Here is a 12,399-nt window from a genome sequence, read left to right on the forward strand (position 1 = left end):
GCAATGTGAGTTGTGCAGATTTATTTGTGCGCTAAGTATATCTGGGCAATACTTGGAGCCTCAAGGGGGGCGTTCCGGTCCACGAGTGCTGCACTATGTTAAAAGGGCGCATGATCGATAGTTGTAAGCCGGAAGTTATTTTAGCAGAAGGATCAAGTCAAGACTTGTTTAAGCACTGCGCGTGGTCAGCTTTTGGGGCCCAACATAGCCACATTGAAAGTAAGCTTCCTCGGCGTCCCACTAGACAAACACGGACCTACTATAATTAGATTCAGGCTTCTGCACGATGATGCATTCTTCTGAGAATTCCTATCAACATCGCAGTAGTAGTTTTATTCCGGCTAGTCCCGCACAGCCCGATCATCTTCAGTTATTTTCCATGTAACATGTAAGCAGCCTCCCGTATTGCTGGCGTGGTGATTCGATGGAGAGCAGTCACAGGTGAGACAATTTCAACGACGCGTATAACCTCATGCTTGTCAGATCTCCCATCCTATGAGAATCATACCGGAGAATGCGGATGCATGCAGGTCTCACTAAGAATGGCCAAGCTCAGAATACCTTTGTATGTCTGAATCATGATCATAGAATATGAATGAGGCTCACTTCACTGATTTCTACGGATATAAATACAATCAACCATCTCATATAATTACTTCTAGAGAACAACAAGCCATCACATCAACACCAACCCAACCAACAATCCACCACAACACCACCACAATGACCTTCCTCACCACCCTCATCCCCCTCCTCGCCCTCCTCACCCCAACCCTCGCCACCACCGCAAACTGCAGCACCGGCTCCTTCACGGTGATGTCCATCCGCTCCGGCTCTCCCATCCAATACCTCCCCCTAACCGCCGCGGACACCAACTTCTACCTCGGGGGCACGACTTCCACCGCCTGTCCCGAGTCCGTAGCAGAGTACGACGCCTGTCCACCAGGAAACGAAACCGTTATCGACTACAGCAACTACCTGGTACACCTCAGCCTTCCCAAATCCTCCTACCATGTATACTAACCTTGAGCAGAGCTCCGACTACATCCAAGAAATCTACGTCGACCCCACCGGCGCACTGAAATTCGTCGAAGCGCACACAACCTACATGCCGACTGGCGCATCGACCAGCACTTTCTGCTACACGCCGGGCACGACCTTCGGACACTGGACGTATACGGGCCTCGGAGCGACGGGGTTCATGGCGTGTCCGGTGGACGAGGATGAGGAGGTGAATGGCGGTGCGTATCAGGTCTTTGCGGCCATGGCGAATGCGACGGTGCCGTCGGGGGATGTGAGTGATTGTTTGGGGTTTGATGCGGTGGCGGTGGAGTGGGTGTCGACGGGGGGGTCGGCTGCGGCGTGGCAGTATGATTGAATCCTTTCTGGGTATGGGTGTTAGGGAGGAAGGGGATGGGAAAGTGAGAGTACTAATATGTGTTTGTTGTTTTGGTCTTTGCATATGGGGTTGTTGAAGGGATAATTAATGACTGGATGTCTGCATAATTCGACGTTTATACTATGAACGCTTAATTTATCAGGGCAATACTACCATACAAGGACAAACTACCACTGCATTATTTCAGAAAATAAATAGTTAAGCAGTACTAAGAACCTATAGAGAAGGTCATAAGATCAACCCACTCTATCCGATAAACTCTACTATAGTATACCCACCAGCAGCCTACCTATAACTTCCGACATTTCCGCGGACAAGTCAATGCCCATCTACTAGCTAGTTAGTATTATCACCCCATACTCTCGGACAGTCGGACTAGTACAACGCCCCCACACCAGCCCGTCAGGTCTACTAACTAATAAAAACTGCATCACCTCTACCTACTCCAGACTAAAGAATACAATTCTAACCCGACATTCGCTACTATCCCATGGGATGACGTAGAACCCCACTACCGACTTGCCCAGGACACGCGACACAGACAGACACAGACACACCCCCATGGAGTGATATGGGGAAAGGAATTGAGAGACTTTCCCCGGATATTCTCTGACTCATACATCTATATTCCACGTATGATACATTATACCTATACCCATACCCATACCCATTCCTATACCTATACCTATACCTACAACCTCCCTCAAAATCTTACATATTCCGGCCCCATATTAATTATCAGTAGAAAAGAACCATAAGCAGGTCAGATCCGCCCCCAATATAACCCCAACCAACATTAAAACGCCGCCCAGATCCGATGTATAACCTATCTATCCGTCGATCTGTTTAAACATGGGGGCGAGATCGAGAATCGGAAATCGAAATCGGAATCATACCATTCCATCGTATGCCCTACGTACCATTCCTAATGAAATACTACTAATTAAATAGCAGAGCTAACTAAGTATTACCCGGGGTACGAAGTGGAAAACCCACTAATTGGCTAACATCGAGGGGATATCCCGGCTTCCGAAAAGAAAAAAATCCTATAGGAAAATTTCAGTTAGTTAGTTAACTAGTCAACTAAGACTAACTAGGCAATTTAGTGCAGAAACTATCGACTAAACTAAAGTGAGTAGTGACCCTAGCCATGCGGCATGGGATAAACTAACTAGTCTACATGCAGGGATCAGACCATATAACATAGCCAAGAGGTCAGATTTGGTTGAATAAGAACTAGCACTAGGGCAGGAAGACTTTTTTTTGTCTTTTTTTTTTTCTCTTATGTCTTAGGTTAATTTTTACGATTTGTTTGCTATTTCCGGAGTTGTGTTGCGCAGTTGCATGACATGGGGATTGTTCCATGGAACGGATCTGTGGGATGGAAGAAGGGGAAGGAAGGGAACTTTTCTATGTGGGAGTGGGGTGGGCTGGTTATATATTAACCGGTGGACTGCGGATAATTATTGTTAGTTCATAACGGTTCAGCTGGGCTTGGCTGGTTGATTGTTCCTGGGGGAAAGGAAAGATATGTGGAGGAACTACTTCGTAAATAATCTCTCTTAACAAGATAATTAGGAAGGTTTAATATTTTAAGACTTGAGATACTAATACTCTGTATCTCAGGGGGATGAATAGAGTAGAGATATTAACTGACATTAACTAATTCATCGAAATAGATTAATTCGGAAGACTTCCCCGTCTGGGTATAGACTTCCCCCGGCGTACCTCGGATCAAAACTCGGTACGCCGCGTAACCGAAATAAGGATGATGAATACAGTATGTCTGATGTCTGATATAGATGATGCCGGACCAAGAACAAGAACCAAAATGCCAAGAATAAAGCAGCCACGGCATCATGCCTGCTGCGTGGTAAAACTGTATAGATGATATCATAGCTCATGAGAACCCAATGACCCAAACCCCGCCAACCGGAACACCACCCATGCAAACCCTCTATAGGAACTCCTTTTCAGATGAATACAGCGACGAGCTCGAGTCTCCCGGCCCCGGGAGCTGCACCTTGGTCGCATCGAACCCCCACGCCTGCTCGCGAGCTTCCCGGGCGTTGCGAACTTGCATGGGCATGGTCCACTCCTTGAAGCGGCCCTCCAAAAAGCCCAGGTCCCGGTTCTTTTCCCACATCCGCCGCGACACTTGGAAGGCGGCGTTGACCGTGCCCCGTCGCAGATCCTCGTAGGCCTTGAAAGCGACAGGGAGAGGCTCATAGCGATGTTTGGCCAAAATGCGCGAGAAGAGGATGGCATCATCTAGCGCGTACGCAGCAGATTCATCGCGCGGCGGCATCTATTCCTGTTAGTATCGTATCAAGAGCATTCACAAAGAATAGTCAACTTACTGCATGTGCCGCGTCACCGAGGAGGATGACCCGGTTCCGATACCAGCGGCCACCCGGACGAACCTGCCACACGGGATAGAGCATCCAGTCGTCGGCCTTGTTGACCATGTCCCGGATGGCCGGGAGCCCCGACCGGCCAAAGCGGTCCCGCATCTCTTGGCACAGCGCATCTTTGATCGCTGCGGTGCGCCGCCAATCCTGGCCCGGCTCGATCTTGTAATGGGACAGGAGCTCCTCCCGGAACTGGACAATAGCCGCAATGAAGATTTGCGTATGATCTCGGTCACAGTAACTGGCGAGCAGCGAGCCATGCCGGGAGATGTTCATCGAGGTGGAGCGGAAATGGACGGGGGCCTTGACGTCTTTGCTATCGATCATGGTTTGGACGAATGAGATGCCCGTGTACTCGGACGGGCTCTCGGGAGAGACCCATTGGGTGCGGACGTTGGAGTGGACCCCATCGCAGCCGAGGACCAAGTCCCCGGTGGCCGTTGTGCCATCCTGGAAGTACAGCATGGCCTTGTCCTTGGTCTCCTTGCCACGGACCAGCTTCTTGCCAAACACCACGTTGACGTTCTTCGTGCGCTCGACCACCTTTAACAGGGCCAGGGACAGGATGATCCGCATCACACGGCGGCCCTTGTACCCGCCAAATCCGTTGCCCTTCTCATCCGTAAAATTGATGGCGCCGAGGGAGCGTCCGGAGCGACTGGAGAACAGCTCGATCGCATCTACATCGGTGCCGGACTCCGGTCCCAGCTTGTCCAGTTCTTCCAGAACACCCAGGCGATCCAGGTGGCGCTGAGCCACGGGAGTCAGGTTAATGGCACCACCGGAAGTAGACAGGATATCGTGCCGTTCATAGACGTTGATCCGGAGATCGGGAACGAAGGGCGTCAACTCCTTGGAGAGGGCCAAGGCCACGGCAATGCCGGCAATGCCTGCGCCTACGACCAGAATGTCGCGGGGCACCGATTCGGTTTCGAGAGGGGGGGCTCGGTCCACGAAGTTCCAGAAGTTGACCCAATCCTTCCCGGCGGAAGGGGGCGGAGTCGCCTCATATCCCAGATCCATCATGGTAGCAGCTTATGCGAGTTGATTCAACCGATACGACAGCGATAGAGGGTTCTATTCATGAGAGAAGATCGAAGGTCGTGGGAGGGTGCTGCCATAAAGAGAGTGCGTGTCGTGTGCGTAGCTGCCCAAACCAGAGGGAATTCGCTTAGAACTGAAATGAAAAAGAAGATTTTTAGTGAAGAAAATCCTTCGGAGGCGAAACTTGACTACTAGAACAGTCCAGGGGGTCATCATTAGGGGCATTGGGGTTTGTATATGTACACCAATCACCCCGGTGCACCGGCCAGGCTCCGTAGTTTGTAGAGGCCAGAAGGAGACATGTTCGGCCGGATATGGAGACTGTTCGGAGGTAAGTCTGCCCTGGTAGTATGGAGACGAAAAAAAAAAGTTGGCAGGAACCAAGACCCAAAAAGAGATTTTCATTCCTAGTCGAGAAAAAAAAGCATTAGAATAAAAAATCAAAATCAAAAATAGAAAGAAAAAAAATGAATAATCATAATCAAAACACATGAAAACTGGAAAGAGATTTGCCTGCAGTGTCTCTCCACTTCCCCAACTAGTCCTCGTCTGGCGACGGTCGAGGCAGTGAGCGAGCATCAACGGCGCCAGGCCAGCGTCCACTGCTCCACTCCACCTCCGAGACCACCGCCGATTCGGAATGCGATAGGCTGGTGGGACGAAGCTGTCACTGACTGAACTGTATCCTGGCCCGCGGTGGACTCATCACAACCGTTACGGTCCGGCTCGGCACTCCAGGAAGCAGGTTACTACTACTCCATTGGGTTCATGACTGAGTCAATGGGCAATACTGGATCGAGGGGACTGATACGGTATTGTGATAGATCAAAGGGACTGGATGAGAAGGAAGCAAGAGCTTACCGAGGTTGAAGCAGGAAGAAGTGGGTCAGTCCGTGTGGCAGCTACTAACCAAGACTGAGATGAGCCAGAATAGTTAGAACAGAGATCTTGTCGGCCGGAAGGGGTTCGTGTTCATGTCTCGCAAGATGCCGGCGCAAAGACCGGGAATGGTAGGAACTAGGAAGCTATGCGATGTGATGCAAAAATCAAGATGTGAATGAGGTGAGATCTTCTGCTGAAATTTTTCCCTCCGGCATACATGGTTGGTGTGTATTTGTGCGTGGCCAAGACACTAAGACCTGAAGAGGGCAGGGGGTTACCTGCTTCTGCATACATCCTGGCATCTTCATCTTCAGTCAGGATTTGCAGGCTAATTACTTTGTAGGAATTACTCACAAGTGAAGTTGACGATAATAGAGACACACTCCATCTGTAGCTGCATGATAGACTCGGGCTGATGGACAGGCATTTCATTCATCTGTGACAATCGGCAATCGAGGATATTAACCATTAACCCAGATTATGAGGATCAATCTCAGTCAGCGCCATCTGCGCTTATCCAGATATCTCGGCTCCCATAACTAGTATCAGTTCCACTAAAGGAGTTGTGCGCCTAACAGTAACTAGTTACTCCGTACACACTCCGGTTTGAAATCGATCCCAAGCCAGACACTAAGAAATCAGGAACCACGCATGGTCCAAGTGCCCGTCGGTCGCGATCCCGACCCTCCGAAATGATCAGGATAGTCTAGACTCCGCTTGCCACTCCCCTTAGTTGTCCCCTCGTACCCGCGACCTGGAATCTTCGAAAGGGGGATAATACGGAGAACTATGGGAGACTGGAAGGGAGTCCTTGCTCCGGCCGCCGGGTCCCATCGATGGTACTTCTCCATCCAACCAAATTCCAGGCAGTCCTCGCGCTATTTGTCCTCCCCACTCCGTCCGGGCTTGTCCGTGAGCTGCGTGACGTAGCCTCAATATGGTCTCGGATGGACTACTTGGTAGGGAAACCGACTGAGAAGGGGATAGATAGCATGGGAACCACCTAACAGTGCCTGCTCTCATGGATGTCAAAAATTAAAAAAGTTCATGCATCTGTCATGCACCGAGACCAAAACCATGCGAGACCTCAAAACCGGTTTCGCTTGACCTGTCAGATCTGAATTTTTTTTAGCGCCAATTCGGGTGCTTTCCACCAGTCAGGGTCGACCATCAGCAATGCCCTCCGAGAACAACAGCGTGTGTGTTCCTGACGATCCATCACTGTTTTCTACCTAGTCGATATCCAACCTAGTACTACTAGTAGTCACCACTTTTTGCGGCACCACGAACTGCCGTTGTTTCTGAATTCCAGCTATCCCAGCACTAGTCCAGACCGGATCGTTTCAATCCAGAAGCGACTCCGTCCATGACGACTCCTCAGCCTTATGCGGAGAACTGCATCCTCGAATCATGGCTCCCAACGGGGGACGTCAACTCCTCTTCTGCGGCAGCCGTTCCGGAGGAATTACCGAAACGGCCACGCGAGACCCCCTGCCCCCTCTGCCCTCTTTTCGGTTTCCGACGTCCCCATCTCACCTGGAAATAGAAACATACCTGGACTGTCACATTAGCTATACGAGAATGCGACCCCTACGACACAGCTATTTACAACAGAGTACGGTCCATCAGTCACAGCCTCTCAAATAGAGACTACGGAGTAGGCAGCTATGCCATCCCACCGCATCAAATACCGGATCACTTCAAACTTCAAAAAGTAAAGAAGACTATGGCCATACTCGGAAATTGTATCCGCACGGATAGATAGTCAGAATTTGGTTCACTGACGATCTGCAACTGCAAAGCCCCTGCTACTCTTGGCAGACGGGGGGGGTGTCGTTGTCACTTGTCACTAACAGTCACACGTACGTAAATATCCGTCTCGCGATCGATTTAGTCCCTAGATACCCTCTGCAACGTCCAACCGATAGGAACTTAAGGAAGACAGACAACAAGAAGTCATCTCCACCCCGGTAACTGTCATCAAACTCTATCGTCAGATCGGCAAGGCCTAGTTCATCCTGAGGACGTGGCTTGGAGGTTTTGACATGGCCATAGCATGCATGATCCCACTATTATCATGGTTATTATTATTCAATATGAACGAGGTGTACTCGTTATCCTGGTTTTAGTTGCAGAGATCTCGATCGGTAGTAAATGCCGCATAACCAAGGATAGCACCTCTCAATATGCGTCGTTATTATTATTCTGTGATCGTCGCAGGAGTTAAATCGTCTGGTATACTTGGTACTACAACGTTGTAGATACGTATCGAGGTCTAGATCGATATCTTTGAATCACTACATCACTACTACTAGTAGTAAGGTGGCCATTATAACAAACTCTTAGTTTCAATGGTGAGACTGTCATGACTCATGACACATAGTTAGTATTCCCATGGACTAACTAGAACACTACTATGTAGCTGACACTACATACCTCTCACCGAAGACTAAACAGAGCCAGACAGATCCCTCAGGTCTCAAGACAATCCATTTACTACTAGTATAACCCCGCACGTAGACGAAGAAAGAGGCCGAACTAAAAGCCTAACCACCTCATCTACGACTTGACGTATCTCTATCACGTCACATATATTAAATGTGAGGTGTATGCTCCCTTCCCCCTCCCCGACACATGAAGATAAGGTAACTTAAAGGGACCTAGATTAGTAGTAGCTGAATTTTGAGCCCGAGCGTTCGGTTTCTTCCTCCCTAGACTGGACCTATGATTGAGTCGTGATCTGTAACGTTGGACCTATCTAGTATCTAGTAACTTGTATAGCGATAAGAGTTTCATCTATACGGGTGAGAGGGTCTAAGCGTATTATTCTGAATATCAGAACTCGAGGAGAAGATAGGTCCTACGCACGGATAACCGGGCTCGTATCAGGGTCTAGACAACTTCATAGTCCATATATTAGAGAACGCTAAGACAACAGAAGATAACGGATGCAAGGCTTCACTGTAAGGTAAACATGGATCTAGATCTCAATTCGAAACGCTAATGCAAGACGCAATATGCATGAACTTTTGGATATGTGAGGAGAAACTTTTCGACATGTCGTCAATAGGCCGTTTCTAGCAGGTCCATCGGGGATTTCTCTTATACCCCGGGTATATACGAGTATGCACGATGTACTCCGTACGGTCGCGTCGGAGGATAAGTCTAGTTAGTCTAGGAAGATTCCGCCACACGGTCGAAATGGACCTTCGAGTCCAAGTTAAAGAAGGTGTTGACACCGGAGAGAAGACACACAATCGCTAGTTCCGTTAGCGTTGCCAGAAAAATGGGATTGATAGGGAAACAAACCAACGACACAGCTCATCTCGTAGTATCCGACCTGTTCGGCGATATAGCCGGAGATGATGGGCCCGATGAATGCTCCGAGCGTCCATCCCATACTGGCTACTGAAAGAGCACGAGAGTAGCCCCCGTTGGGGCCAAAGATGCCGGGGTGCTTGGCTTCGACTTCGTCGACGGTGACTGGTTTGCGTTAGATTGTGATCCATCCACTCGATGGGTTTGGTAACATACCGGTAGCCTCAATCGTTCCGGCCCCGTTGAGCAGACAAGATACCGATCCCACCAGAGTAACACCGACAGCGTAGATAATCTTTCCACGGTCACCTTCGTTGGCCCACGGGAACCGCTCATCGCCAGGCATACCGATCACCCACATCACGGGCGCGAGAAGCAAAAAGCCGACCGTGGTGGGCCATCGGGTCCCGACCCGATCTTTCAGCCAGCCACAGATGGGACTAAGAAGGATTCCAGGGCCCTGCAAAGCAAAGAACATCATGCCAGCAGGGAAGCTACCCCAGCTGAAGGCATCACGAACATGAAGGGGAAGCGTGGTATCGAAGCTGGAGATCAGAACAGCAAAGGAGAGATAGCTGATGACGCCGCACAGGAAGCGGCGATACCGCAACATATATACATAGAACTTCCAGCCTGCTAGATCGCTCTCAAGGCTGGGGTTACTGCTCAGGAGAGGAGCGCGCTCAGGATCCGATGCGACGCTCGCATTGCTAGGATAGTCCTCGTCACATTGGATGTCCGGCTTTTCCAACATGAGCAGACGAAGGATAATGTCGAGGATAAGGATGACAAAGGCACTAGACCACGCGACCCAGTATCCGCCCAGTTCGAAGAGAATGCCCGCAACCATCGGGCCACCTGAAGTACCTGCTGCTACGACCAGAGAGATAACCCCGTATGTCTTGCCCAGATGTTCGGGTTGTACATTGTCCGCGATCGTGGCATATCCGACCACCCAAATGAAGGAGCTAGCAACTGCCTGGATCAGACGTCCCGCAAAGAGTGTAAACGCTGTGCATGACCGTCAGTATGCCAACATTCCAAAGACAAACGACAGAGGCTTACTTGACGTCGCCAAGGCCAGCACTATGGACCCGAACAATGCAGCTAATAGCGACCCGACCAGCAAGATTCGCTTGGAGGACATCCGATCGGCATAGTGGCCAATAAACGGGCTTGTAACGAGAGCAGCGATGGCGGTTTCCGACAGCAAGGAGAAGCTCACGCGTTGGGTGAGGGATACGTCTAATCCGAGACGGTTTTCGAGGACGTAGGGGAGAATGGGGACGAGGAAGGCGTAGAGGAATGTGTCTAGATAAGGCGACAGATATTGTGAGCGGAATTCGATACGGTAGGACAAATGCATCGATCGGGACGTTACCAGTAAATAGGGCCATCGCCATGGCGCTGACGATGAAAAGAGGCGAGGACCGCCATTGCTGGCCCCATGCGCCTCCCTTGGAGTTGGCGAAGTTCATGGTGCCGTCGTACCACCACAAGCCAGTTGGGAATGAGGCAGAGAAGACATTGCGAATTGCGATGGACCGCTGCTGATAAGGAATGAGGGATGACACCCCAATCGGAGTCCGCGGCTGGCAATTCCGAAACCGAAGCCGGGGTTCCTTATTAATCACTCACCACGGAGTATTTACGGAGTAACTAAAGTAACTAAGAGATGAGGGTGATATTCACCGCTTCTCAGGATCATCTTCGGGCTATGCACGAGAAGGCAAGTCTGTGCCATTGTCGGTGGTTTTTTCACGGAGAAGCTACTTGCTGCGGCGAAGAATCCAATATGTTTTGCTGGTGGGATAATTTCTGACCAGACACTCAGGCAGCAAGGCAGCAATCAACCATCCTGGCAGCAGGGGTGCAATATAGTATAAACTGTCAATGCTTCCAGTAGATTAGTGGACGAGATGTCCATCGAAACTTGATCGACCGTCGACTACGGCAATTCTATCAGGGCTCTTGTCTTTGACGCATATATTGGATTGGCCAACAGCAAAGAGTGCATTGAACTAGCTAAGTTCCTTCCGAATCCGGCATCAAAGTCAACTTCCTCGACGTTGAATGTCTAGCTAAGATCCATGTTTCTTACCGTCATCGGGCGAGTCTTCTAATGCCTTTTTCAACCCCACGGACAGAGTCTCTTGTTCTTCATCAGCAGTCGGCGTGTTGTGCACTGCATTCTCTTGAGCTAAGACTGTCTCCGGTTCTACCACGAGGGACCCACTCCTCGACTCTTTGTACAAGCCTGGCCACAACGTGCATAGGATATGACCCGCGTTCTCCTGAGCAGGTACAGCCTGCTGCATTAGATCAGGCACATATGCAGTTCCAAAGGCACTCCGGGAGAAGCGATAATGGCTCTCTTGACGATCGATCTGTCGCTTGAACTGCATACAGGCACGCACCAGGGGACACAGCCGCCTGGCCGCAATAGATGCCTCAATGGAGAAATAGTTTGAAAAGTCCATCTCGACCTGAGAAACCACAGTGTCAATGTCATTGGACTCATCTCCAAGTCTCTCCACTGCCATGCTCGTTGCCGCGCGCCAGTGATAAATAACGTGCTCGGGGCCTGAACTGTTAGCTCAGCCCGATTCTCCACGAAACAGGACGGAAGTCATACAGGTTCGGACCATTGCATTTGCCATTGACACAAATCTTTCGGATTCCTGATTGGATATTCCTAGCATGAAAGAACTGAATATGTGTTCGAAGAGTGTCCCACTGACGGCGGAGGCGATGAAGGCACGAGTCTCGTGTGGACTGTTAGGAATGAACAGTGCCCCATACTGCCCAAGATCCTGTCTCAACTTAATCATCTTACCTTCGTCGCGGAAGCAGGCGTTGATCCAATTATTGAGCCGCTGCTTCAGCCGTCCCATAGTTCGTGCAGCATCGTCGTCACAGAGGATGTTCGGCTGAAAGTTCAGCGAGTGTATCTTTTGTGTGAGCACCCGAATCTGGGTTTTCTTCTGAGCTAACTCTATAGCCAGTTTGTCTTGGGTTTCCTGAGCTCGTTGCACCTGGCATCGAAGCTCCTCCTCCAAGCGAAGCGGTGCAAGTGCAAGGTTCTCCAATCCTTTGTATAGATCGGGATTTCTCTGTGAGAGTGATGATTAAAGGGCGCCATCTAATATGTATTTCAAGGACTCACTGACCAACAGGAGGTTGTCGACAGCTGAAAGATTCGGGGGTGGAACATCACCTTTCCCAGTGATTCCTCGTGGGACTTCCATTTTGCGCTGGACACGTTTCTCTGGTGACTGCTGGAATATAATGCCCCTAAGATGGTCCATTGTAGCAACATAAATCCTTCTGTGGTTTTCGAACGAG

The 12,399-nt window shown here is 50.1% G+C and overlaps 4 protein-coding genes across 4 annotated transcripts; 1 reads left to right on the forward strand and 3 right to left on the reverse strand.

Annotated features, from left to right (window-relative positions):
• The first annotated feature begins 408 nt into the window (after positions 1 to 408).
• On the forward strand, positions 409 to 1,577 carry ASPBRDRAFT_47403 (uncharacterized protein). Its single transcript, XM_067625847.1, has 2 exons — positions 409 to 981; positions 1,034 to 1,577. The coding sequence occupies exons 1-2, from the start codon at positions 724 to 726 to the stop codon at positions 1,376 to 1,378; spliced, it is 603 nt and encodes a 200-aa protein (XP_067475151.1). The 5' UTR covers positions 409 to 723; the 3' UTR covers positions 1,379 to 1,577.
• Positions 1,578 to 3,356: 1,779 nt separating this feature from the next.
• ASPBRDRAFT_134863 (FAD-dependent oxidoreductase) lies at positions 3,357 to 4,836 on the reverse strand (the record flags this gene model as incomplete). Its single annotated transcript, XM_067618653.1, has 2 exons — positions 3,357 to 3,707; positions 3,760 to 4,836. 2 exons carry the CDS (start codon positions 4,834 to 4,836, stop codon positions 3,357 to 3,359), a joined length of 1,428 nt encoding a protein of 475 aa, XP_067475152.1.
• Positions 4,837 to 8,910: 4,074 nt separating this feature from the next.
• Positions 8,911 to 10,532, reverse strand: ASPBRDRAFT_134791 (MFS transporter; the record flags this gene model as incomplete). The annotated part of the gene is made up of 5 exons (XM_067618643.1): positions 8,911 to 8,996; positions 9,046 to 9,219; positions 9,271 to 10,065; positions 10,120 to 10,365; positions 10,436 to 10,532. 5 exons carry the CDS (start codon positions 10,530 to 10,532, stop codon positions 8,911 to 8,913), a joined length of 1,398 nt encoding a protein of 465 aa, XP_067475153.1.
• A 603-nt stretch (positions 10,533 to 11,135) lies between these two features.
• ASPBRDRAFT_134585 (uncharacterized protein) lies at positions 11,136 to 12,362 on the reverse strand (the record flags this gene model as incomplete). Its single annotated transcript, XM_067618625.1, has 3 exons — positions 11,136 to 11,643; positions 11,719 to 12,167; positions 12,225 to 12,362. 3 exons carry the CDS (start codon positions 12,360 to 12,362, stop codon positions 11,136 to 11,138), a joined length of 1,095 nt encoding a protein of 364 aa, XP_067475154.1.
• Between the last annotated feature and the right edge of the window lie 37 nt (positions 12,363 to 12,399).

This window comes from Aspergillus brasiliensis, assembly GCF_001889945.1.
Source record: "Aspergillus brasiliensis CBS 101740 unplaced genomic scaffold ASPBRscaffold_14, whole genome shotgun sequence".
In the NCBI taxonomy this organism is placed as follows: Eukaryota; Fungi; Ascomycota; class Eurotiomycetes; order Eurotiales; family Aspergillaceae; genus Aspergillus; species Aspergillus brasiliensis.